This window comes from Balaenoptera acutorostrata, chromosome 12 (genome assembly GCF_949987535.1).
Source record: "Balaenoptera acutorostrata chromosome 12, mBalAcu1.1, whole genome shotgun sequence".
NCBI classification, from domain to species: Eukaryota; Metazoa; Chordata; class Mammalia; order Artiodactyla; family Balaenopteridae; genus Balaenoptera; species Balaenoptera acutorostrata.
Window position 1 is genome coordinate 86701350 of NC_080075.1, and position 27117 is coordinate 86728466.

The window sequence follows — 27117 nt, forward strand, 5'->3', positions numbered from 1 at the left end:
TACTATACTCCTGGAGAGAAAAGGACGGAAAGCCTAGGAGCGACCGTAGGTACATGAGGAACACGCCGGAAGGAGGGGTTGGCCTGCCCCGCCCCCAGCTAGTCCCTCCTTCCGTCGCTCTCCCCGCCCCCTCAAAACCCAAACCGGTAACCTCTACCCGGCTGCCTCCCATTGGCTATGCAAATGAGAGAAGTCTGTCGGGACCAATAAGCCGCGGCCACGGCTTGGGAACGTCTTCCGGCCCGCCCCTGCCGCACCGCCCCGCGTTTGACTAGCGGGCCGAGGACTGGCCGTGGGGCGGCGGGGGTGCGGTACGGCGGTGGGGAGGCGGTGGCTGGACTACGCGGTGGCTGGACTACGCGGTGGCGCCGGCCCTCGGCATGGCTCGCCTGGTGCTTGGTAGGCGCAGGCCTCTTCGTCCGGGGGGGTGGAGGGGCAGCCTGGGAGACCGGGAACCCCCATGGCGGGCCGCAGACGGGGGAGCGAGCGGGTGCATGGCCTTGGCCGGGCCCGCGCTGGCGCGGAGGGTCGCTGGCCCGGCCCACGCGGAGGACGCAGTAGGGGGAGCCCCTGGGGCGGTGGGGGAGCTCCGGGGACTGGGGCTGGTCTTGGCCGGAGCCCCCTGCGCGGGCCCTCGGGCAGAAGTGCGGGACGCGTGGGGAGGTGAGGGCGCCCTTGGCGGGGGCGACCTCCTCCCACCCGGGAGGAGCGTGTGCGCGAGCGCGGCCGGAGGCGGGAGCCCCGAGTCCGGGCTCGAAACCAGGGCGCCTGGGACAGCTCCGAGCCTGGGGCCGAGTGGCCGGTGCCGGGCTCCGGTGAAGGGGCGGCGTCGAGCGGGCCGGCTGTGAGCGAAGGCCGGGAGCTGCCTTTGAGCCCTGAGACCGGCTATGGCTGATCCCTGGCCGAGGTTGGGTACTGGGGGGCCACCTAGAAGGGGGACCTTGTTCTGGGCCTCGAGTGTGTACGGGAGAGTCACGGGCTCCTCACACCGAAAGTTGTCCTCACCACCTGTTTTATGGAGTTCCCACTTCTAAAAACCCTGAAATATCAAAACCCGGTCCTGAAATAAATCAGGATAGTTTCCTTAAAAGGCAACAGTACCTTCCTAAAGCGGGTCTTATGATGCAAGAGCACTTTAAATGCGATTGCACTTTTAACAACTAAATTGAACCGAGACTTTCTGGACTTAGGTAAATGTCAGTTTTAGAGACTACAGTAGTGAGGTTGAGGATCCCGTTCCTTCCTGGGCTCCCCTTGGTCCCAGCCAAGGTGCTCCGACAGTGGATACCTGAACACTGTGGATCCAGATAGCAGTGTTTGAGTCCCACCCCTCCGTCCCCAGCATCTGCTAGCTGTGTGACTGGGAGCTAGTTACTTAACCACTCTGGGCTAGTACTCCATAGGGTTGTTCTCAGGATTAAGGAGTTTATATATGTCTAAAGAGAGTAAACAAGGTAGAAATATTTGCCGTAATACTATAGAGAGAATAGATGAGGGGAAAAGAACTTAGTTTCTGTTTAGTTGCCTGCAAGTGAATTCAGACAGGGCTGTGAAAGAGTGTATGATTCTTACAGTTAATTCATTATTATAATAAATGTAGTCAGCCTTTTGGGGCGCCCTCTCGGTTTCTAGATGAGTGCTTGGGGACCATGGACTCTTGCTAGCAGGTGTGGGACAGAGATGTTAGTGATGTGGATTTATAACATCCTTAACTACCTCAGAGGGATCATGGGAGGCCACAGATGGCAAAATCATCTGCTCACATAGACTCTAGACCCTTGGATGTTCCAGTTTCTCGTCGGTGCTTGTTATCAGCGAGGGGAATGGCCATGTGAATTTTAGAAACAGAACAGTACTGGTCAGCCTTGACCTACTTTATCATCTTAAGTGGACTGAGGGGTTTTGTAGGGGTAGTTACTGACTACTTTTCTGCTGTTGGAATTTGTACATCTTCTAATGCTTTTCTGAGTAGCATGTTTGATTTCCTTCTAACCCTACTAGGTCTTAACTGCCTTTTAAGGAACTTAGGTCTTGAACCTTTATCAAGACATTTACACTGACAGCCATTTATAAGGAGGGAATGCTCCTGTGAGAACCAGGCCACTTTATAGACAAGTAAGAAAAGTCCAGCCCCATTACTAGGGGGGAAGAAAAAGCTCAAGTTCATGTTATACTGAGTGTCATTAGGCATGACCATCTTCGTACAGAAAGGAGGCACATTCCTGAGGTAGACAGTCCTGGTTCATCCTTTGATGACTCCGGCCTGCTTGCACAGCATGAGGAGGAGAGTACATTCTTTATTGCTGGCCCTGATTGGTATGAGGAGGGAAAGAAGGTAATTCTCCTGCCACAGGCCATAGAATGCCCCTCCTGGGGTTATACTCCTGTAGGCTCCAGTCCTTTGGTTAAAATTTGGGGTTGCATAGCAAGGTACTCTAATTATGTGGCCTTAGGCAAGTTACCTTTTCTGGTCTCCATGTCCTGTGCTAAAAACGGGCATGATGATACACACCACATACGGTAAATGAGCTAATGGTACACAGTGTTGTATAAGTGTTGTTCTTCGTTAAGATGTCAGTTTTTGGAGGGTAGTTGGACAGATACATATATCAAAATGTTAGCCATACCCCATTCCCCTTGTAAGCTTTTCTCCTAAAGAAATAATCATATTTATTTGAGGAGGGAAGAAGTATTAGAATTTTTAGCATTGGCCTGTTAATAGAAAAAAATGGAAACCATCAAATTATGTCAGTAGTGGATTAGGAACATGATACAGCCATTAAAAATGGTTACATGGGGGGTAATGGGTAATCCATAATTACTTATGTAGAAAATGTAACTTATTTTGAGTGAAAAAAGGTTACAGAAGGGAATGTATGTAGTAAGATCACATTTATATAAATTTTTAGGCCTCTGTATAGTGTAGAGATATGTTAGTTAAGAGTACCCACCAAAATATTAATAGTTCATTCTGGTGGGACTGTTGATAGTTTTTCTTTTTTTGCTTTTCTCGTTTTTGAAACTTTCACAAGGAGCTCAGTATATTGAAAAACTAATAATTCATACGGATTTTTTTTTTAAAGAAGATAAACGTCTTTAAACGTAGTAGATCTCCATAGAGGATTTTCTAAGACCAGTCTTACTCTCAAGCTTACTCAGAATTAGGACTGTCTCTGCTTAGGTTCTTAATTTACTTGCTTTATTAAATATGTCAAACTCTGTAATCTTTCCTGCAGCAGTGAAGAGATTAAGCAGCACCATCCAGTAGAAATGTAATGCCAGATTTGTATGTAATTTTAAATTTTCCAGTAGCCACATTTAAAAAGACAAAAAGAAGTAGGTGAGATTAATTTTAATATATATTTATTTATCCAGTATATCTAAAATATCATCTCAAGAGGAAATCAATATCAGAAATATTAATGAGATAATTTACTTTTTTCCCCTACCAAGGCTTTGCGATTCGGTGTGCTTTTTACACCTACAGCGCACCTCAGTTTGGGGTAGCCATGTGTGGCCAGCGGCTGCCATGTTGCACAGCAGTTATCAAGGGAGCTTCACTTTGTTTGGCTTGACCTCCATCCACACTCACCCTTTCCCACCTCTTGAAATGGAAGAGGAGGTCATTCGGTTGCGAGCTACCCCCCGTCACTGACTCTGGGTTCCCTCCCCGCCTCCTAATTCAGGCGTTTTGATAACGTTATTCCCTGTACTTTAGCCTCTCCCACTCCACATATTTCTTCACTATGTGCTCAGCTCACTCCCATCTTTAAAAAGAAAGCTTCCTTCTATCCCCCATTTGCTTACTGTCTCCTGCTCTTTCTAAGAAACTTGTTTAAAGAGTTATTGTATGATTTTCACCGGCTTGTCCCTTCCTGCTCTCTCCAGCCTTGTGCAGCCTCACTGCTGCTTGCTTTCACTCCTGTACCTCAACTGCCCGGGACCCCGGTGACCTCTCTGTCATTATATCCAGTGGACAGTTTGCAGTCGTTCCTGCTTTACCTCCCAGTAGCCTTTGTTACTGTCGCTCATTCCGTCTTTCCCCTGGTTTATGTGAAACCACTCTCCTGATAATTCTCCATCCACTGTCCACATTGCAGCCAGAATACTCTTTGTAGAAAGCAAATCTGATCATACCCCCTGCATGATAACCCTTTAGTGGCTTCACATCACCCTTAGTAAGGTCCACAGTTAAGTTCCTGCAGTACTAGTCACGTCTATCATTCAAATGCAGTGTTCTCGAACAGTGTAATTGTTATTCATGCCCGTGGCATACTGAACATTTTTATCTTGAACACTAAAAAGACAACATGGTTTAATGGGTAGAGCTTGGAAGTAGAAGTCAGGGAGCTGCTCTACCAGTTATATGTGTGACCACAGATGGGCCGCTTGCTCTCTATCTGCCCTTGTTTCCTTAATTACAAAATAGGGATGATTCCCACGTTCTCCTTAGTAGTGCTGTGAAAAATCAAGTGGATCCAATGCATTTGAAAGTGATTTAAAAATTCAAAGTGCCTTGTAAGTATAAGGTGGAGGATTTAGCAGTAGAACAATTAACACCAGTACACACTTATTCCAGAAGAAGTTTACCATTGGGTTGTTCAAAAAGTTCCATTTGAAATCTTCCAAATTCTCTTTACAAAGTAAGCATGTGAAACTGTGACTAAGATGGCATATACACACGTGCTTTCTTAGAAGACAGGTGAGTCTCTTATAATTCTTTGCATCAGGAGATTAAAAGAAGGAAATTACATGGTCATCTTCATAGATGCTGAAAAGAAAGTAATAGAAATTTCTTTAATATCATTAAGTTTATCTGTTTCAACCCAAAAGCTAGCCAATGGGAAAATATACCTATTAAAGTAAAAAGCGTTCTGTTGTTTAGCATTATTCTGGAGATATTAGACAATGCAGTTAGAAAACAAATTATATATTTTATAAAATTTCGTATATAACATATATAATTTATGTTGTGTGTCTGTGTATACATACACAGACAATTTAAAGGAGGTAAAATTCTGATATTACCAATTCAGAAAACTTGGGTTTTTAAAATATTAGTTCAGAACTTGTTTTTCTTTTTCTTTTTCTTTTTTTTAAGATTTTTATTTATTTATTTATTTATTTTTAATTTATGGCTGTGTTGGGTCTTCGACTCTGTGCGAGGGCTTCCCCCAGCCGTGGCAAGTGGGGGCCACTCTTCATCACTGTGCGCGGGCCTCTCTTGTTGCGGAGCACAGGCTCCAGACGCGCAGGCTCAGTAGTTGTGGCTCACGGGCCCAGCTGCTCCGCGGCATGTGGGATCTTCCCAGACCAGGGCTCGAACCCGTGTCCCCTGCATTGGCAGGCAGATTCTCAACCACTGCGCCACCAGGGAAGCCCAGAACTTGTTTTTCTATGTAATTGTTGTAATCTGCATTTAAGTTCCCAGAGTAGCAACAAAAACACACTTGGTCCTCAGTGTGGCTAAACTATGCTATTAATAATACAGACTCTCTATCCTTCCCTTATAACATTGTTCACGTGAACATTCTTTCGGAGCTCATCCTGCAGCGCTGTGAGCGCCTGATGTGTCATGGATAGTGTTGGTGGAAAGAAAAATATTTAAAAAACAGTCATTGCCCTTAAGAGAGTCACAGTCTAGTAGGGGAGGCAAATAATTATTTTTCCCATCAATAAGCTTTAATAAAGATAGCGTGCTAATACTGCAACTGAATGACACAAGAAATACCATGTGGATTATCCAAGGTCGCAGAGCTAGATGTAACTTCCCCATTTTCCAGTACCCTTGCCCATAAGACGGTGATAATAGTACTGCCTCATAGAGTGTGGTTGTACAGAATGAAGGTGTTAGTATAGGAAAAGCACTAAGAAGAGTATTTAAATCTGGTCCCGAGGCAGCTCAAGAGATGAGGGTGTGGGCTGTCTGTTCCCTGTTCAGCAGTGCACCGGGGGGAGTAAAATTCCAGGGGCTCCAGCAGCAGCCAGGCTGGGGGTGGGAGCTGGGGAGAAGGGGGTTAGGAGAGAGCTGACCCAGGCTGTCCTCTGTGAAGGGCCTTGGTCAGTTGAAAAGGACTTTGGTGGCACAGGTTTCCTGTCAGAGCCTGAACCCTGATGTTGATGGTGTGCTTTTTGTTGTTACTCCAGGTCTGATGGGCTGTACCCTCTTTATAGCAGTTAACGGTCTGTATTCGTCTAGTGATGATGTAATCGAATTAACTCCATCAAACTTCAACCGAGAAGTTATTCAGAGTGATAGTTTGTGGCTTGTAGAATTCTATGCTCCATGGTAAGTATTATAAAATAGTTGTCAGTTATTTATGGTACTTTATAAAATTAAGAAAAATACTACATAAAAATGTAATTTTATTCAGCCATCTCGTTTACCTAGTTTACTGATTGTTTAAAAGAGGTAGAGGACACACCCATGTAATACTAATAAGAATAGATCTCATAATGGCAAAATATAAATAAAAGAGGTAGAGAAGAGGGAAACTGTTGATTGAGTCTGTTAAAGGGTGCAGAGATTGAGCCAGTGACAAAAAAAATGGTGGAAGTAGCTAATAGTTGCAAGAAAGAAGGAAGGAAAAAACCCGTGTGATTTTAGGAAGATACATCTTTATGATGAGGTAAGTGGGGTGAAGATGGAAAGGAAATTGATTTTATGCAGAGAGAATATCGGGCAAAGGAAAGGGAAGAACCAGTGGTTGACTCCATTTTGTTTCTTGAAGAGGGTTGCTTCCAAAAATATGTAATTAGAAAATTTGGTTTGATTTAAAAGCTCTTCTCTTGCCTTACATCTATTTCTGGGGGGGAAAAAACAAACTTGTAATTACCATTGAAATTAATAGTGCCCAGTTTCATACAGCTGACCCTTGAGCAGCACAGGTGTGAACTGCGCAAGTCCACTTACATGTGGATTTTTTTTTTTTCCAACAAATTTGTACTAGTGTTACACAGTCCGCTGTTGGTTGAATCCATGGATACAGAGGGCTGACTGTAAAGTTACATGCGGATTTTCCACTGCAGAGGGTCAGCGCTTCTAACCCCCATGTTATTCAAGGGTCATCTGTGCAGTCAAAATACAGTATTGTTTATGTGGTTAAAACCTTCAATGAAAACAAAACAAAAAACCAACAAATACACATGTATAAAATAAAGGCTATAGGATCACAAAGGAAACCTAAAATATTGGAATAACATTATTAAAATATCAAAATAAATCTTGATATGATTTTGTAGTACTCATTTACTGGGACATAAATACCAACATCTAACAGCTAGCTACCATAATTCTGAACAGTGATGAACATAAATGATGTTTAAGGATACCTGCAACAACTATAGTGGTGATAAGAAAATAGCTGAGATTTTTATTTGTGACAGAGTCACAAGTACTAACCAACTATGATATGTTGTTAATGTTTATAACTGAAGGAAATCCTAAATTTCAATTACAGGTTAATGAAAATAGAGGATTTTTTTTTTCCCCATCAAAGTTCACAGAGCCCCTCAATTTTTATCCACCAGTCCTTTGGGGATTCATAGACCCCAGGTGAAGAACCCTTGAGTTACAGGGTGTGCTGCTATGTTTATATTTGTGGCATTTTGATCTGTCTTTACATTGCTTCACATTGGAATTGAAGGGGGTGTATATACTCTGACAATCTCTGATTTGACTCCTTATTTCATTAGAATAAATTGAAATTAAAGAGGCACAAAGTCCTGTAAAGTTTTGACTCCTGGACTTCTAAGTAGCTCACCTAAATAGCAAAACATACTGTATATGTAGTATGTAGGATCAGCATTTCAGGACGTTTTGCTGAAAGATCCTGACTTTTAAAATATTGGATTGGACTTCCCTGGTGGCCCAGTGGTTAAGAATCCACTTGCCAACGCAGGTGACACGGGTTCGAGCCCTGGTCCGGGAAGATCCCACATGCTGCGGAGCAGCTAAGCCCGTGCGCCACAACTACTGAAGCCTGCACGCCTGGAGCCTGTGCTCCGCAGCAAGAGAGGCCGCAATAGTGAGAGGCCCGTGCACCACAACGAAGAGCAGCCCCCGTTTGCCGCAACTAGAGAAAGCCCGTGCACAGCAATGAAGACCAATGCAGCCAAAAATAAATAAATAAAATAAAATAAAATATTGGATTAAGCTTAAGGCCCTATGAAAGGTGATGTTACATAGTGATTAAGAATGTGGGATCTGGAGCCAGGAAGACCTGTCAGGCAGCTTTGTCACTGGGTGGTATTGGGAGGGTTTCTTAACTTCTCAGGCTCTGTTTCATCATCTGTAAAAATGAAAATGACAAAGCCTGCTTGCAGGGTGGTTGTGCTGATTAAATGAAATCCTGTACGAAGAGAGCTCATCGTGGTGCTGGCACGTGGCATTGGCTCATTAGGTCCTTAGAGACCTAATTAGAAGAAAATTTACTTTGTTTAAAAAAGGAAAAAGTCACCTATATAGATAAACTAGCTATGCTGTCTTCATACAATGGGTATTATACAATGATGAAAATAATACAGCTACCTATAACCTCGATGACTGATATAAACATAACAGATTTCTGTATATATAATGTTTAAAAGCAGTTTTCTGTGTGTGTTGTATTTCACGATAATTCTTTTCAAGTACTGGTACCTAAAAGATTAAGATTATTTTTCCTTGTGTTCATGTGTCTCTGTCTCTGTCACTCATTCGTGTTCTTTTTTCACCACCTTGAGGTATCAAGTGCTTTTCACTTGTTAGCCATACTAAATTGGGACTACATGTGCATTTTTACCTCTACAAGCTGCTTGTGGGAGCCAAAGAACATGGAGATTTAGGCACTGGAGATCTGGACTCTAAAACAGTTGCCTCATCTATAAAATGAAAAGTTTGGACTAGATCAGAGACTATCAAACCTTAATAGATTTAAGAATCACTAGTAGAACTTATTAAAATACAGGTTCCTGAACCCCTTCTCTAGGAACTCTGGTTTTTTGGGGCCCAAGAACCTGCACTTTGCTAAGCCATACAACTGGGACCACACGTGAGGCACATTTGACCAGATAAACACTGAAGTTTCCACTCAGGGAGAGAGTTATGAATGATAGTGTTTGTTTAAACTCTTTAAATACAGTTTAACTCAGCAGTAATTTGAAAGCTTTTTTTTTTATGACATGAAAGAGGATCATAGTAAAATCAGGACAGTGAGTTCCTTCAGGTCACCGATCATGTTTTTTTAGTGCTGTTCTCCCTGCAGGTCCCCACCCTCAGTGCATGTCACTCAGTAGACTGTTGGTGAATGTTTCTTGAATTGGGAATCAAAGACTTAACTGTTGCCTTCTTTGTGTTTTCATCCCCTGAAAGGTGTGGCCACTGCCAAAGGTTAACACCAGAATGGAAGAAAGTAGCAACTGCATTAAAAGTGAGTTTCTGAGATGTCCACATTCACCTGTGTATGTTAAAATAAGTTTAATTAAGCAAATGGGCTTAACGTACAATAGGAAGTTAATTTGCATATTGAAGCCCAATACTCTTGTTCTGGTGCCAAAATTATGTAGGGAGCAAAGGGATACTGTACCTTCTAATTTTTATCTTGTCTACTTTTGTTAATTCTGTTTCCCAGTTAAATGGCATAATTATGCTTAGTCGTGCTAATTCTGGGAGCTGCACAGTTTCCTCACAGGCTGACTTGCATGTTGCCCAGCTTTCCATTTAGGAATGGTTTCCCAGGCTGAAGTTCTTTGATTGTTGGCAAATGGAACCTGGCCCTTTATTATCTTGTCTCTGAGTCTACATCATCAGATGATGGGTTCTTGTGGAATCTGCCCTGGTTGAAAGAAAAATAGATATTTCTTTTATGTTTCCACAGGATGTTGTAAAAGTTGGTGCAGTTGACGCAGATAAACATCAGTCCCTGGGAGGTCAATATGGTGTGCAGGGATTTCCTACCATTAAGATTTTTGGATCTAATAAAAACCAACCAGAAGATTATCAGGGTAAGGACTTTTCCTAATTACTTCATTCCATTGGTTGGAATTTTAATTTGAGCAGGTAGGTAGAAAATAGAACCTGGGATTCTATAACCTGTTGGCCCTCCTACCTGCAAGTTTCTCACCCTCTTCGTGCCTGAATTTCCTTATCTGTCAAATGGTATAGAGTAATTCCTACCTCTTCTGGGTTGCTCTAAAGATTAAATATGTGTCAAACAGGTAAAAGTTTTTTTATTATTGTTTGTACTAGGTTAGGCCCACACGGGCTTAGCAATGGTAGAGTAATGATGTTTTGTGCTTCCCTCTTTTTCATTACAGTTTTTTAAAAATACTAGTTACTGGATATTTTATAGCTACTTAATATTTAATAAGTTTCTGTAATTACTTAATATTTGAAAAGATCTGCAAGTGTTTTCTTGCTCTGATTGCTCGTCCCTTCACTGTGGGGCGGGTCTAGCATATCAGCGAGGAAAAAGAAGAGTCCTATAATTTGAAAGTCAGTTTAAACTATTGCCATTACTATGGAGTATTTTGCCCATGAATCTTTATGCCTTGTAAACATGTATAGTATCTGATTATTAAAGCTATTATTTAGTCTTTTAAACTATTGATAATGAAGAAGTACCACAGCTTCTCCATTTTATAGATAGTTGTAAGTTGCATCTGCTGTGAGTCACTGAGGCAAGTGGGGAGAGGATTTTGGCTCAGACTCCCTGTTCTTTCACAGAATCGCCTGTTACTTAAGATGTCACAAACAGAGCATCATATTTAAGACAGCCAGAATTGCTAAGTTGAGCCATATCCAGGGTCCAATAAAAGTATTGGGTGTAATGTATTTAAAGTTTAAATTATGGCTCATTTGATCTTTTTTTAAAGAGATTTTGTTACAAGGGGCATATAAGTGACTAAACTTAGAGTCTAAAATCTTAGGTTTTGCTTTATGTGAGAAGAACAAGTTTTCAGGGTTGGAGGGGGGAGGAGAATCAGCATCACGATAAAAACAAAGTGACTATTGTCTTATCTGTACTTGGTGTCCTGCATTGCATCCAGCAGATTGAGAAAACATTCTCAGAAAAGGGAATGTGAAGGGAGCAGAGAAACTATAGAGTGAGCTTTGAAGACAACCTGGCCTGGGTTTAACTGCTGGCTAAACAGAATACCTAATCTCTCTGGATCTGCTTCTTGGTTGTAAAATGAGGATATGAAAACCTATTTTAGGCTACTGGAAGTTTCACTGAAATAGTACATGTAAAGCATGTACTTGGTAAATGTCGGTGTAGTTGGTACGTCACCAAGATGGGGGTCAAAATACTTGGAGATGAGGCCTTAGACACATCATTTCTCCTAGACTCCCCAGCTCTAAAGTTCCATAAAATGATCAGTTTCATCTTTCTGACTAACCACCTGCTTTTCTGCTTTGGAATATAATTTGTTCATTTTGCTAACTTGTAAAAATGGAATGTTTAGAGCAGGGGTTAGCGTTTGGCCTGCTGCTTGTTTTTGTAAATGAAGTTTTTCAAAACACAGTCACACTTGTTCATTCATATGGTCTATGCCTACTTTCACACTAAAATAGCAGAATTGAGTAGCTGCAGCAGTGTGGCCTGCAGAGACGACAATAATTACTGTTTGGTCTTTTGCAGGAACAGTTTGCTCACCCGTGATCTAGAGTGAGAAAACCCTCTCTGTCTTTTTCCCTAGTGTATTTCTTTTTTTTTTTTTTTTTTATATTTTCACTTTTAAAAAAAAATTTATTTAATTTATTTATTTGGCTGCGTTGGGTCTTCGTTGCGGTGCACAGGCTTCTCATTGCGGTGGCTTCTCTTGTTACGGAGCCCGGGCTCTAGGTGCACGGGCTTCAGTAGTTGTGGCACGTGGGCTCAGTAGTTGTGGCTCGTGGGCTCTAGAGCGCAGGCTCAGTAGTTGTGGTGCACGGGCTTAGTTGCTCCGTGGCATGTGGGATCTTCCTGGACCAGAGATCAAACCCGTGTCCCCTGCATTGGCAAGTGGATTCTTAACTGTGCCACCAGGGAAGTCCCCCTAGTGTTTTTCTTGATTTGGTATATTTCCAGGTGGAGATTGGTGGTGGAAGGGGCACTGGTTCGGAAAGTGGAGGTGTCTGCAGTAGATAAGGAGCAGGAGGCTGTTTTTATGTTGAGGTCTTGCCTTTCTGTCTTAGGAAGTGACATACTTGGTAATCTCAGCCAGGATGTAGTACAGGATGATCTGAACACACTCCGAATGCCTCTGTTCTGTATTTTCTTTCTAATGTCGAGTCTGAAGCGTTCTCAGAAGTTTCTATCTCTTCCTGGGCAGTTTGATTAGAAAACTCTATTTTTAAGAAAGGAGAAGAAAGAAGAAACTTTCTAAAAAGATTTTGTTAGTTTTGCCTTTAAACTCTGAAGATAGTCTCAAGGCATATATTATCCATATTCTTCTGAGTCAGTTAATAGTCCCCTGACTTCTTCTTGCGCACATAGTTTTTGGTAAACTTCCAAAGGCTATTGTCACTATCTTTAATACGGGGCTTGTTACTTCCTATATTAGGAGTAAGTTCAGCCACAGAACCTAAAAGCCCAAAATAAGTGTTTTAAGCAAGGTAGAAAACAGTGGATTGCTTTCTAGTTTCTTAGCTTCGAACCCCTCGTATCCTACTTATTATCTCATAGAAATAGTTTTTCCATTTGCCTCATTTGGTGCTTTGTGTTTAGAAATTTCCCCTGCTCTCTTAACTAGATAACCTTCTTTTTCATCTGTGTACATGTTATACATTCAGTAAACGTTTGTGAACTGTTCTCAATAGTAGATGGTATTTATGGGTGAACAGAATGTCCTCGTTCACACTAATAACCTAACACTGAAGAAGAGGAATTAGTTTTCCCAGCGTAAAGTGTAGCAGGAAATACATTCTGGAAGAAACTGGCTCTGTCTTAAAGATACACGTGGTGTTAGGTCTGTTTGAACATCAGATGAAGCTGGCAGGTATGTAAAGGTTCAAGTCTTCAGGTAGCATCAGATGTAGGCTCCCAGCCCGCCCACCCCCGCTCACCTGATGGCCCGTGTCTTCCCGTAGGTGGCAGAACTGGTGAAGCCATCGTAGATGCTGCTCTCAGTGCTCTGCGCCAGCTCGTAAAGGACCGCCTTGGGGGCAGGAGTGGCGGATATAGTTCTGGAAAACAAGTAAGGCTGTGTATAATGTCAGTTTTTAATGTGGCATGATTTTGAAGCCTGACTGTAAACTCCGCGTAGAAGATAATTATTTCTTAAAATGTTTTAAATTGGTGGACTTCCAGTTAAAAAATCATAGGAGGTTGAGTCAAGCGACTCCAAAAGGGAGTCAGACACCCAGCCTACTGGTGTGGCCCTTCAGGATCGCCGTAGCCAGTCCTAGGGCATCCGCCACAGCCGCAGGCCAGGAACCACGCCCCCGAGATGGCTTCCTTGGCCCAGGGCCGAAGTACAAGAGTTTGGCCTACAGTGGGAGAAAGAGCCCCAGGCCGTGGGAGTTGGAATCTGGCTTCCGTGGCGTTTGTAGTTCCAAAGTGGAGAGAGGGAGACCAGCTCTCCTCCAGGTCAACTTTGGGCAAACGTGGATGAAATTTGGATGACCTCTTGGCCCGTGTCTGTGGCAATCAGGCTGAAATCCCTGGGCATCTTTACATAAGTGGATAGGGAAGAAGATTCCTGTTCTCTGGATTGGTATTATAGATTCCCGTGTATGAAGTGTGATGTTTAACCATGATGTAGTTATGTTCTTGTGAAAAGGCGTTGAACTCTTCCTGGTACGCACAGGCACACCTCGTTGTATTGCGCTTCTCAGATCATTGCATAGTTTACAAAGTGAAGGTTTGTGGCAACCTTGCGTCGAGCAAGCCTCTTGGTGGCATTTTTCCAACAGCATTTGCTCACTGTGTCACACTTTGGTTATTCTTGCAATATTTCAAAGTTTTTCATTATATTTATGATGATCTCGATCGGTGCTGATCTTTTGATATTACTATTACAAAAAGATTATGACTTGCTAAAGGCTCAGATAAGGGTTAGCATTTTTCAGCACTGAACTATTTTTTAATTATTGTATGGTCATTGTCTTTTAGATATAATGCTATTGCACACTTTAATAGACTACAGTATAGTGTAAACATAACGTTTATGTGCACCAGGAAACCAAAACATTCATGTGAGTTGCTTTATTGCGATGCTCACTTTATTGCAGTGGTCTGGAACCGAACCCGCAGTATCTCCAAGGTCTGCCTGCATATGTAAACACAGCCCTTCACTCTTTTAGGAGACCAGTAAGACTAGCTTCTTTATACAGACTCAGAGCTTACCAGAGATTTCATGATTTTGCCTTTTATTTCAAACTTAGACATTTAATGAGCACAGTTGTCTTTCCTACCCCCATGGCTTTTGGCCCAGGCAACAGAAAGCATTATATCGATTCTGACTGCTTTGTAGGTTTAGTACTGAAGAAAATTCTTTGAAAAGATAAAAGGATTAAATGTTATTTTTAGCTTTCTTAAATGGTAGGGACTTTATGAAGAGGTACTAACTGGATATCCTGGGATGAACCAGCACTGTTCTGAATTAGAATAGTGTTATTAAGGTGGTTCTTTGAGCCATGTTGAGGTTTCTCTTAATGAAGATAGCAGGGGTGGAGTTCAGATACATGTTACATGTTACACTGAGTGTACTGGTAATTGTTTGAAAGTAAATACTGTTTGCCAAGTAAAAAGAATAATATTAAGGAATGTCCCCAATCTGAGTAAAATAGTTTTCAGTTGAAAGAAGAACTCAAAACTTTAAGTTGTAGAAATGATTATTGTTATACATATATTTAGAATAGGATTAGTGTTCTTTTTGGCCAAATTGTAACTTAAGATTTAATGTCACAAATGACAGGGTAGAAGTGACAGTTCAAGTAAGAAGGACGTGATTGAACTGACAGACGACACCTTTGATAAGAGTGTTCTTGACAGTGAAGATGTTTGGATGGTTGAGTTTTATGCCCCTTGGTGTGGACACTGCAAAAAGTAAGTGCTTTGTACCAGGTACTTTTTTAAGTCGGGTGCTTTTAGTCTGTCCACGTGGCTCACTTTGAAAGAGCTGAACCAGGTCATAGGTAACCTCCAGGATCTTCTCCCCAAAAGCTCTGGCTCTGAATGAATGTTAAACATCGGCATTAGGGCCGAGTGTTTCCTCTGTCATATTTTCAGTGATTAACAGGGAGCTGGCATCCAGATTTGGGGGGGCGTGGTGGACAAAGGACCAGGAAATGAATGTGAAGGGGGCATCATATCATGCCTTTCGTAAAGCTACACACAGAGTGTTTCCCAAGTGTGATTTAACCAGATTGGGCAGAAATGCACACACCAGTTAAAGGATTTGTGCTTACAGTTAAAATACACTTTTAAAGTGCAGGTATTTTTCTACAGTCTAGAGCCAGAATGGGCTGCGGCAGCTACAGAGGTAAAAGAGCAAACGAAAGGAAAAGTGAAACTCGCAGCTGTGGACGCCACCGTTAACCAGGTTCTAGCCAGCCGATACGAGGTGCGTGTGCTTACCGGGCTGATGTCTTTGTGAGACGCCCTGTGTTTCCACCTGCTACACCGTCTAGTACTCCTGGGCTCTCTAGGAGGGGGAGGGGGGAGGCTAGCCGTTTTGTAATGACGAAATTAAATCATTTCACTGTTGTAACAAGTAAATCTGGCACTCAAGACTGTTGGGGGTTTTTTAGTTTTGTTTGTTTTGTTTTCAGTATCGCACTACCTGTGTGTTTAATGTGAGCCCGAGCTTTCGCAAGTTATTCGTACAGCTTTTGAAGTTGGTTCATTTTTTCTAGAGCACATAGACTGTGTTAAGTATATACTCAGGGTTTGAATAAGGTTCGGCTAAGCCTGGCAGTGAGTCTGTTAAAACCCCTTGATTAACAGACCTCTGTGTGCTATCCCTTACATGTCGATGCAGGCTAGGGGATATTTGTGTTACATTAAATTACCTATAAGGTAGTTTTAGAAACCATAAAGATCTTATTTCTTATGCAATGGTAATTTGATTTGTACTCTGATATTTTTTAATAGATTAGGGGATTTCCTACAATCAAGATATTTCAGAAAGGCGAGTCTCCTGTGGATTATGACGGGGGGCGGACGAGATCCGACATCGTTTCCCGGGCCCTTGATTTGTTTTCTGATAACGCCCCGCCTCCTGAGCTCCTTGAGGTAATTAAACCTCTTCAGTCACTTGTAGTAGGGGAAGCTTTTCCAGCCTGATGATAGAGGACATTAAGGCAGTAATAGCTTGCTGTCTTTTCAAATAAGCTCTTTCTCTTCTCTTTTTTTTTTTTTTTTTTTTTTTTATTTATTCATTTATTTATTTATTTTGGCTGTGTTGGGTCTTCGTTTCTGTGCGAGGACCCTCTCCAGTTTGCGGCAAGCGGGGGCCACTCTTCATCGCGGTGCGCGGGCCTCTCACTATCGCGGCCTCTCTTGTTGCGGAGCACAGGCTCCAGACGCGCAAGCTCAGTAGTTGTGGCAAACGGGCTCAGTTGCTCCGCGGCATGTGGGATCTTCCCAGACCAGGGCTCGAACCCATGTCCCCTGCATTGGCAGGCAGATTCTCAACCACTGCGCCACCAGGGAAGCCCCTCTTCTCTTTTAAAATGCTCTCTTTAGAGTGTTTTTGTACTTTCAGATGGGGAAAACTTGTCTGAAAATGGCTGCCTTTCATAAGTTTTAGTACCAAAATAATCACAGTGTGAGCAAAAGTGTACCATAGCGTCTTAAAAATAGAACGAATCCATTCTTTCATTTATCGTTCTCAAAACAATAGTTAACATTTATTGAGCACCTGACCATGTGACAAGCACTGTTCTGGTACTTTTATGTGGATTTTTCTCATTTAATTCTCATATGAACACTTAGAGGTAGATACTGTTTTTAATCTCCATTTTAAATATGGGGACACAGGCACAGAGAGCCTCAAATTCATGTAAATATATAATACGCGTAAATGTGTCTTTTTTATCTGTCTAAACGACTAAATGTCGTAGCCAGGCTACGCCCAGGCGTTCTGACCGTGTGTATATACAAATGCCTTGCCACCACCGTGGATAGATGGCTGAGGGATAAAAGCGGAAATCTTTACAGAACGTTCTCGTGGTGTTTCTGTAACGCACACAGAAGTGTTACTTGGGAAGAGCCCCATCTGGCTCTTGAAGTGCTTTGCTCTGAACGGGAGTGCCGATGCTCGCGCGGGCTTACCTCTGGGTTTTGTGTCACGTGGCCTCCCAACCCCCTTGTCTTCTGGGCCCCCAGATCCTCAACGAGGACATCGCCAAGAGGACGTGCGAGGAGCACCAGCTCTGTGTCGTGGCCGTGCTACCTCATATCCTTGACACAGGTGAGGCGCGCCGCTTCCCATGCGCTGTTCTCTGTTCCTTGCTCTGCGAACACTTAATTCACGATGGATTTCACCCATTCCTTTATTTTTACCTTAAAATTTTTTTGTCCGTTTACATCAGGAGCCGCAGGCAGAAATTCTTATTTGGAAGTTCTTCTGAAGTTGGCAGACAAATACAAAAAGAAAATCTGGGGGTAAGTTATCAAACTGTCTCAGTGTCGTCGGGTGGGAGGGTGTAGAGCTGTTTGGAAGCGGCTGCCTCTGTGTTTTCTGTAGGCTCCGTTCCTGTGCTCACTTGGGCATGTTTTTTTATTTAGGATATAAAAACACTGACCACCTAGGAGGAAGTGAAGTCATGCAGGACTCTTACCTATAACACACTTATTTGTACCCCAGCACACTTTTTCTTAGAGGAATCGTGTTCTGATGGTGGTTGGGTTCTAGGCTAGCAGGCAAAACGCCATTAGTGACAGAGCTCCATTCTAGTACAGCCTTGAAGGCTAGATAAAGAAAGCAGAAGCAGAGGTGTGTTTCTTTACCCTCTTCTGAGTGAGGGCCGGACGCAGGCAAATTTAAAACAAAGCTTGTCTCTATTTCCATTGTTATTAATAATCTTTTTGCTCCATGCCGTCCGCATCCGCTGCTGTCCCAGGTACCACGTGTCCCTGCTGTCCCTCTCGCAGTGGCCTCACACCGCCTGCGTTAGTCCGGCAGATGTTTACTGTGTGCCTGCAGAAGCCTGCGTGCCCGCGTTCCGTATTCTTCTCTCTTGTACGAGTGGAGGGAAGAGGTTTTTTGGTTTGTTTTTTGAGGGTTTTCTCCTTTTTTTTTTTTTTTTTGGCCTCACTGTGGGGCATGCAGGGTCTTACCCCGACCAGGGATCGGACAGTGCAGGAAGTCCCAAGGGAAGAGATGTGGTTGAGCATTTTTATATGTATTAAATAATGGCATATCCTTAACTTTCAAAAAGAAGTTGTTACACTGCTAAAGAATGTGCTTAATAACCCAAACGATGTTGGTAGGATTTCAGGTGACAGAGAAAATTCATCAGGTTTGTTGGACAGTATTTTGGGGACTGGGGGGAAAACAGTCCTATAGATAGACCAGTCCTCAGGGGGACTTCTGGGGTTAGGGTCTAGGGAACATAAGAGAGGAACTGTAGTTACTTCAGAGCACATCTAGAACACATTATTTTAAAAACTAATCTTTAATTTTTCATTTATTTTTTCACCTATTCCATTCAAAAGATGTGTAATCTTTTGTTCTTTAATTGTTAGTCAGGTTCTGACTAACTCAGAAGGGATCTTTGCCCTAAAAACCAATCTGCTTTTCTAGGTGGCTGTGGACAGAAGCCGGAGCGCAGTCTGAACTTGAGAATGCACTGGGGATCGGAGGGTTTGGGTACCCCGCCATGGCAGCTATTAACGCACGCAAGATGAAATTTGCTCTTCTGAAGGGATCGTTCAGTGAGCAAGGCATTAATGAGTTTCTCAGGTAATTTCTTGCTTCTTTGAATTGTTCTTGTTTTGTCTGTTTGTTTGGTTCTATTGTGGTAATTGGTTCCAAACTAGATTTATATAGACTAGGCAATAAATGGAGTAGTTTTGTATTTCACATTTCAGAGAATTAACATTTATAAATTAGAGCTTTGCAGTCATCTTCCTGTGCCATGGAAGTCTTCTACTTAGTGAGTGATACTAGCACATTCCTCCTCTCGGGCCACCTTGCCATTCTGTGCACTTGGCATTGGGCTTGTCCTCATCCTCATAAAGGTCTCATATGGGCTACAAGCAGTCCCATCTCACCCACTCCCGCCCTAGGATGCTTTGTACCCCTGACTTCAGGGGATAGAGTTTCCACCCCTGGGCATTGGATTTAGAATGTAGTTATTTGAAAATGAGTGCGCTTACTGAAGTGACTCCAAAACGTGCAAACAATATGATAGGTTCTCAAACTCAAAACCCAATTTACAAAGCTCGCTAAGCTGCCCTGCTGTTCAACTCATCCTAAAACTGACTTAGTCATCATTTAGGCAAATACAAAATGTTAACCCGTACTTTTTCTTAGATTTGTGGTAATTTGATTAATGCCTCTTCCCCATTAACTGTGAGTTCCACAAAGGTTGAATCTTTTACACAAAACTTTACCCCTAGTCACCACTGTAGAGCCTGGCTGGTAATAAGCTCTTGTAAATATTTATGAATGAACGATTGACTTCTTGTCTCTGGAACAGTTTCAGTTAGGAAAGGCATCCCTACCCTCAGGGACATTAGCAGGAAGACTACTCATCAAGTGTGCTTCATCCTTTTTCAACAGCTAATTCCAATCTAGAAAACCTTAGAGGAGTGTAGGAGAGTAGTAAGTAACCTTGAGATTAAGCCTCTGGACTCACGTAAAGTACAGAGGAGGTAAATGCTTCCAGGAACAATAGCATGTTGTAAACTTGAGACAGTGACTTGTGCTTGAGATCATACAGGTCACTGGTTCTCAAACTTTGTGTCTTGGAGTTAACAGAAAACCTCAGATTACCAGTGGAGAAAAGTCTGCGGTAATGAATAGGAAGGAAACAAAACGTGGCAGTACGCTTGTTTCTAGCCACATGAGAGTCTTCTTTTCTAAGAAGACGGAACTTGTACGGAGCGTGTCACTGGTGAGGAGACTGCTTCCAGCTGGCCGGGGTGGGGCCTGGCGGAGAGCTGGCGGGTGCACCTGCTTGGTGGCGAGAGGCACCAGCGTGCGTACTTGAAAAACCACACACCTGCCACGTTCTGCGTGGCTATTGGAAAACCAAGGACAAACACCATCAGTGCGTATACGCAGGTTGTCAGACAACCCATAGAAGTTAATGGTAACAGTGAAGCTAAACTAACAACTTATAAATGTAGGGGTGGCAATTGAACACTGTGGTCAACCCAAGGTGACATTAGTGGTTTCTGCATCTTTCCTTAAGAATGTCATGTTATGGGAGTTCCCTGGTGGTCTAGTGGTTAAGATTCCGGGCTTTCACTGCCATAGCCTGGGTTCAGTCCCTGGTCGGGGAACTGAGATCCTGCAAGCTGCACGGTGTGGCCAAAAAAAAAAAGTCATGTTATGTTCTGTTGGAGTAGCAGCCAGAAAAGGTAAGTATATAATTGTGCATTATGCCCCCAGAAGTGAAAAAGGGCTTGAGTCATATATTGGCTTGGCCAGAAAGTTCATTCACGTTTTTCCGTAAGATGTCAAGCGAACTTTCTGGCCAACCCAGTATATGCGTTTGTGGCCGTTCAGTTTGAAGGCGGTGGCCATGCTTCTCCAGGCTTTCTTAGTTAGAAGAGAGGTCTGTTAGCATTTAGCCTAAAAGGAAGATGGAGCCAGAGGGCAAGTGTGTAATTGAGCAATTAAAAATCCTTTTTTGTTTTTTTTAAATGATGATTGAACTCTCTGCCCTCAAGGTTTTGTTCCTTTTTGAAGGTTTGACATCTTTCCTCTAGTCTGTTTGCTTTTGCCGCTGACATTATTAAGTAGGAAGCTAGAGGCTGATGTACGGAGATAATAAATAACCTGATTAAGGACACAAAACTAGTAAGAAGTAGAACCGCTGACTTTTTATTATATACATGGGTTTGTATTTCCCACATAAACCAGAGCCTGGATTGTCCTGTGCCTTTCCCTAGTAAATTGAGCCATTCTGGTGGAGGTAGTAGCCTGTGTGTGACACAGGTCTGACTTACTGTGCTGAGTACCTCTGTTCTACCCATACAGCACAGTTCATGGAATGGTGGTGAAGTGGGTTTTTACATATTTATAATCCTGTTTTTTGAATGTCACTGGTAGGTGTACATCAAGGTTGCTCAACGTGGGCACTCGGAACATTCTGGGCCAGGTAGTTGTCTGTCCTGTGCATTGTAGGATGTTTAGTAGCATCCCTGGCCTCTACCCCCGGATGCCAGCAGCGTGTACACACACACACACACACACACACACACACACACACACTCAGTGATTTTTGAGTTGGGACAATCAAAAATGTCTTCAGACATCGCCAAATGTCCCCTGGGGGCAAAAATTGCCCTCAATTTCAGAACCACTGATACACATTGTAAAACATGCGAAGTAGCCAAAAGCAACGGATAAAATTACCCAGTTTTCCCACCATGCAAAGTAACTATTGTCAGACACATACAAGAAACTTGATATCCTGTTTGTTTTTCTTTTACCCATATTCTTTTTTTTAATCAAAGTATAATTAATTTACAAATGTGTTTGTTTCAAATGTACAGCAAAGTGATTCAGTTATGCATATACTTATCTATATATCTATATATGTATTCTTTTTCCAATTCTTTTTTCCATCATAGGTTATTACAAGATATTGCGTATAGTTCCCTGTGCTATACAGAAGGACCTTGTTTATCTATTTTATATATAGTGGTGTGTAAATGTTAATCCCAAACTCCTAATTCTAAGCACCCTTCACCGAGGATATTTGGAGGCTCCTTGTATAAAGAAGCCTTGCTCACAGTCTGGTGATCGCCTCTACATCCTTCCAGGGAAATGTTGATCAATACCTGCCAAAGTCAAAACCTAACACACTGTTTCATGGTACAGCTCTTCTGTCTGAAAGCTTGACATGTGTGAAAATTGCCACCATCACCTATAGATCATTGAGGGGGCCTGTGGTGTCTGTGGGCTGGTTCTAAGTGCCTCTGCTTCCTGTTAGAAATCTGAGAAAAGGATTTCAGTTTTAAGGTACCATCTTTCAAAAAGCCTTTCTAAAGTTAGTGTGGAATTTTGTTAATCAAGTGTTAGTGTTGGTCTAGACCATGTTCTGGGTCAACTTTGATCGTTTTTACATACTTAAGTTGTATTTTAGCAAGATATGTTTGCTATTTTTTTTTTAATTTTTGGTAGTACCTGGCTTTCCCTACTGCCAAGGCCTTAGTCAGGAATGTCATTATATTGTTACCTGGTTACATTGTTGTCCCTGATTGAAAAGATAATACTGTTCACGAAGTGCTTTTCCGGAGAGAGAGGTGAGAAATGCCTCTATGCAAACATAGCAGGGAGTAGGGAAATCGTTATTTTTGAAAAGTTGTTTCTTCATCCGCGTCAGCAGTCCATCGTTAACAGCCGTGCTCTGCTCATTTTCCCCTAAGGGAGCTGTCTTTCGGGCGTGGATCTACAGCACCCGTAGGAGGTGGGGCTTTCCCTACCATTAGCACCAGAGAGCCCTGGGACGGCAAGGACGGCGAGGTGAGTCCCGGGACCGAGCTGTGTGTGAACAGGATTCGCTGTCGGGGCTTTGGTCCAGCCCCTTACTTTCCCGATCCCTGTGCATCTTTGCTGCTTGTAAACAAGACCTTTCCATCAGACCTAAGCCTTGACGTGAGCATAAACCTGAAGAATCAACCTCATGGGCCTTTCGGGGTGCTCTTTGTCTCAAGACCCTTCATCCCATCCTCCCTGTTACAAAGTGCTACATGGCATAGGATATTCGTGACAGAGACAACTGAGATAAATTTCAGTGAGGTTGCTTTCCTGACTATTACCTGTAAAGTGAACATTTAACCTAGAATTCATTAACTTTGAGAGAAGTACAAAATTATAGCTTTGAAATTAGCATTTATTCCGGTATACTTCTGCCCACCCCCCTCAAAAGGACCAGTTAAATAGCTGTTAGTTTTCTATCTATATAATAATAGGCAAAGTTAAAAGCAGGAGCTGGACTGGGGAGAAACTTGTGACCAGAGCACCTCTGGAAATTTAGTGCTCTGTAAGATGAGATGTCAGACTTTCAGGGTCGCCCTGTCTGTGGTTCTGCATAGACCCTGCAGGGCCTGATGGTGGTTTTCTGTTTTACAGCTTCCCGTGGAAGACGACATTGACCTGAGTGACGTGGAGCTCGATGACCTGGAGAAAGATGAGTTATGAGAGGCGCCGCACAGACTCCGGTTTTCTTTTCTTGGGAGCAGATTTTCCAGCAGTGAAGGAACATTCTTTCCAATCAGATGAATCTGCCAGTGGCCTTTTTAACCAAGAAGTAACACTGATTGGTCATTTGAAAACACTGCAGCAGTGAACTTTTGCGTCTCAAGAAAACAATGAAAAATTCTGTGAATTGTCGTAGCCGGTGAATTGGGTTGTATTCTGTCAGATAATACTTTGAAGGAAACTGATGGGCTGTTGAAGCATCTTTCCCTCCCTCTGACTGCTGCTTGAATGTTCTTGGAGGCTGTTTCTTACATACAAGTTTTTTAATGTGATCCTTTCATTTGAATATTAATGGCTTTTTTCCATGAAAGAATAAAACTATTTTGGACAATGCCAATAAATGTATGAAATTAGTGTCCACATCGTAAATTCAGTAAATTGGTCTTTTGAAGGGATGACCTTGATGGCTCTCCTCCCTATAAACCGGTGGTTCACGTGACACCGTCTGGATGCCTGCCACCACAGGTTTTACACGTGTCCTGCAAGGCTGAGTTTCAACTGTAAGTGTGAAACGTAAAGCGAGCTTATATAGAAGGATGAAAAACAGTGGTTTGTCAAGTGAGAGCTGCATTCCACGCCCACTATTTTGTCTTTGGGCCATCACCAGCGACTACTAGGGTATACAGCTGGTTATACAGTTAGCCCAAGGTTTTGAATACGCTATTATTGAACCCTCACAAAATGTCCATTAAGATGTGAAATAAGCGGCAGGTTAGCAATTTATAGGAAGTCCCCATTTATGTAAAACATTCAGAAAAGTGAAGTTTTGAATTAACGTTAGAATGTAAATGAAGAGACAATTCAAAGGATTGAGAACATTTCTTTATTGTAACAAAAAAAATAAATACAACTGTAACTAATTTTTGTGAGCAATTTCTCTAAAAATTTAAATTCTGTAGGATACTTGAACTCTTCTCTGGCTAAAGGAAAGAAGCGTCTGTGGTAATTTGCACAAACATGCAAGTTTAGCGGTGCCGGCTCATGTTTCTAGTCAAGAAGACCAAGGTCGATGTGGAAATAGACATAAGGAAAGTAGTCTTGGTTGCTGAGTTGCAATCCAGGGATCTCCACGGATGCCTACAAAAGACATGGTCATGTTCTAAGTGCATAAACTCGTTTCTTGTTTTACTTTTCTGTTTGAGGAAAGCTCTCTGGGCATTGACTGTATTTTCTGCCCCACAGTCTGCCCCCTACCCCAAACACACACACAGCCTCTTGTTAAACTTTCACCTTTGTGCAGTGTAGATTTTCCTAACAGTCTGGCAGGTACCGCTTTTGGAAAGTACCTCCCATGTGGAGAGGCTGACCTTACTGTAGAAAGGCAGCTCTTTCTGGATAATATACCTACATCCAATATACTTGCGGCTGCGACTTCATCCAGATGTCTGAAGACGGAGTTCAGGACCTCTCTTAAACGTTTGGTGGATGACTTCTTATGAGGCTGGAGGAGAACCGCCTGGAAGTTCACTGGCAATCCATACCTGTTCAAAGTGTAGAGTTACTGCAAATATGGGTAAAATGAACCTGACGCTGTAGTAAGAATGAAAAACGAGGTAACATAGCTCAGGAAAAGAAAACTCGAGTGGAATGTCTGGGATCAGAAGTGAGACTAATTGCTAGATCTTTGTGCATAGAAAAATCTCTAGAATATGCTCACCCACTTCTGATATAGTGACAGTTTTTTGACTATAAAGAGCCAAGGGGTCTCCGGGGTGTGTGTGATCATCAGGTGGTGAGGGGTCAAGTTGAAGGGAGGCTGTTTGACTAAATATTCTGACTCCAGAGCCTTTGTCTAAAACCCAGCTTAGCTGACATACTTTTCTCCACTGAAAAAACCAGCACACGCACACACACGCAAATCTAGTTTATCAAGATTGTGAATTCCTTTTGCTGAGTTTTGGGTGGACAGAAAGGATTTTAAATGGACTCTGTATGCACGAGTACCTTTGAAACCACTTGCTGGCAGCTATTCCTGTGGTGGTATCTCAAAACACTTAAAATATTTACACTGAGTGCTACATAAACAGTAAACATGCATTTTGTGATTCTCAGTGTTTTTAAAATACATAATACATACTACCAGGGAGCAAACGCTTGGATGTTCAATACTTACCACCTGTGCTTCTTCACGCCCGAGCCCAGCATGTGAAAGCTGGCCTTAAGATGCCCTTTTACTGCCTGACCTGTTAGTATTACTTAGTTTTAATTTCACAGTCAATGCCCATAAACTAGCCCCTGGCTTTCCCATCCTCATTTCTGGCTGCTAATGGTGCAAAGTGTTCACTAAAGTCCTGAGGTCTCCTAGTGGATCTGCAGAAAGGTGAAGTAAATACGTGAAAAGGCCATTTGTAATTGCTTCACTGTAACCAAGCATAAGACGTACCTAGTCCCGTTGCCTTAGAACACTGGGTGAGCGGGGCCCTGCCAAACCCAAGAGGCAAGGGCCACAGAGGCCGGCAGATGCTGGCAGGGCTGGCGGGGGCACTTGGGCTAGATGGTGGGTGAGAGGATGGCTCAGCTGACCGCCCTCATTCCTTCTTTGTTCCTTGTCACCAAAGCTCTGGTCACCCAGAGGACAATGAGCAGAGGGTCGTCGTGCTTCCAGAGCCACCATCGCCCGGACGAGCAGCTACCCTCACCCTGCCTTCCCTCCTGAACTTCCTCCCCGAGCTCCCAGAGCCCCGGAAACCCACCCCACACCCTCGACCTCACCAGCGCAGCTCTACCCGCTTCCTACAGGGAAGTCTGCAGCCTTCTCAAAGGGCGACGGTCACCAATCTCACAGCCCAGGCAACATGCATGCCAGGAGATGGCATTCCAGCTCCCAGATGCAGTTGCTAGACCATCACTCTGCTACCCGGACACAGAACCTGCCTCTGCCACCCTCCGATCTGGTCATCCCACCGCATTCGTCACCAGGTTGCTCTGGAAGTTATCCTTCTCCTGAACAAGGACCCCGTCTTTTGAGCTCTCCTCCCGAGCAGCCTGTGAGCTCCTTGCAGGCAGAGGTCCGCATCTGTCTTGTTCACTCACGTATCCCCAGTGCATGGCGGGTAACAGGCACCCCATCCGTACTGGCTGAATGAATGCTCCCCGCCCCCTCATCCAGCCTCCGCGCCCTGGACCCCTTTCTCAGCCCACCCCCTCTTGGTTTCAGGGTTTGCACATTCTTCCCAGACCCTTCCAGTCCTTTCTCTGCTGGCCCTCCCTCCAGGTCAGTTTAAGTGACCACCTCCTCACCCTGCTCAGAACGCGCTTTCCAGGAAGGGCGGGTCGGCTCTCCCCGCTCCTTTCTCCTCCAGGCCGCCCCCCTGCTGCCCCCTCCCGGACGCCTCAGTACAGGAGCCTCCTTCCCCTGCGGGCCCCGCGGTGGGGAGCCCTCCACCTGCACCCTCCGAGCTGAGAATACTGCAGCCACCACCCTCCCCTTTAACGTGGCAACATCGTGCCGTTTAAAATAAAAATTCCCGCAACCCCCTCCCGCTCTCACCCCACATCTGAGAGCACCCAATGTCCTGTGTCACCCGAGCACCCTTCAGCCACTACGCTCAAGCTGCCCACACCAATGACCTCCCAGCAGCCCCATCCTGGAGGCAGCCAAAGCCTTCACCTTCTGTTCCCTGACTCACCCATCTATCCCTCCTCCGGCCTCTGACATCCACACAGGCTTCTCTGCTTCCACTCCTTAAACGCTGGTACATTCCCTCTAAGCGACTCTCTGTAGGTGAACCCATCCACACACAGCAATCATCACTGGTGATTCCCTAA

General features: G+C 43.6%; 2 protein-coding genes across 4 annotated transcripts in view; one reads left to right on the plus strand and one right to left on the minus strand.

The window, feature by feature from the left end:
- The first annotated feature begins 249 nt into the window (after positions 1–249).
- On the plus strand, positions 250–23690 carry PDIA6 (protein disulfide isomerase family A member 6). Its single transcript, XM_028162224.2, has 13 exons — positions 250–399; positions 6148–6289; positions 9353–9410; positions 9858–9984; positions 13052–13158; positions 14881–15011; positions 15414–15528; positions 16059–16199; positions 17295–17379; positions 17501–17573; positions 18715–18873; positions 22515–22611; positions 23221–23690. The coding sequence occupies exons 1-13, from the start codon at positions 381–383 to the stop codon at positions 23287–23289; spliced, it is 1323 nt and encodes a 440-aa protein (XP_028018025.2). The 5' UTR covers positions 250–380; the 3' UTR covers positions 23290–23690.
- A 533-nt stretch (positions 23691–24223) lies between these two features.
- ATP6V1C2 (ATPase H+ transporting V1 subunit C2) overlaps positions 24224–27117 on the minus strand; it is a 54008-nt gene continuing 51114 nt past the window's right edge. For all 3 annotated transcript variants that reach the window (XM_057558220.1, XM_057558219.1, XM_007195651.2), the window contains 2 exons: positions 24698–24830; positions 24224–24426 (listed from right to left, as the gene is read on the minus strand). In XM_057558220.1, coding sequence (XP_057414203.1) covers positions 24337–24426; positions 24698–24830 — 223 coding nt within the window. In that variant the 3' untranslated portion in view covers positions 24224–24336. The remainder of the gene's footprint in view (positions 24427–24697; positions 24831–27117) is intronic.

Excerpts from the sequence above, each read along its gene's own strand:
- PDIA6 (XM_028162224.2), top strand. Across the intron at positions 9,985-13,051 it reads CCAACCAGAAGATTATCAGG|GTGGCAGAACTGGTGAAGCC; the intron begins GTAAGGACTTTT and ends GTCTTCCCGTAG. Across the intron at positions 15,529-16,058 it reads TTCTAGCCAGCCGATACGAG|ATTAGGGGATTTCCTACAAT; the intron begins GTGCGTGTGCTT and ends ATTTTTTAATAG.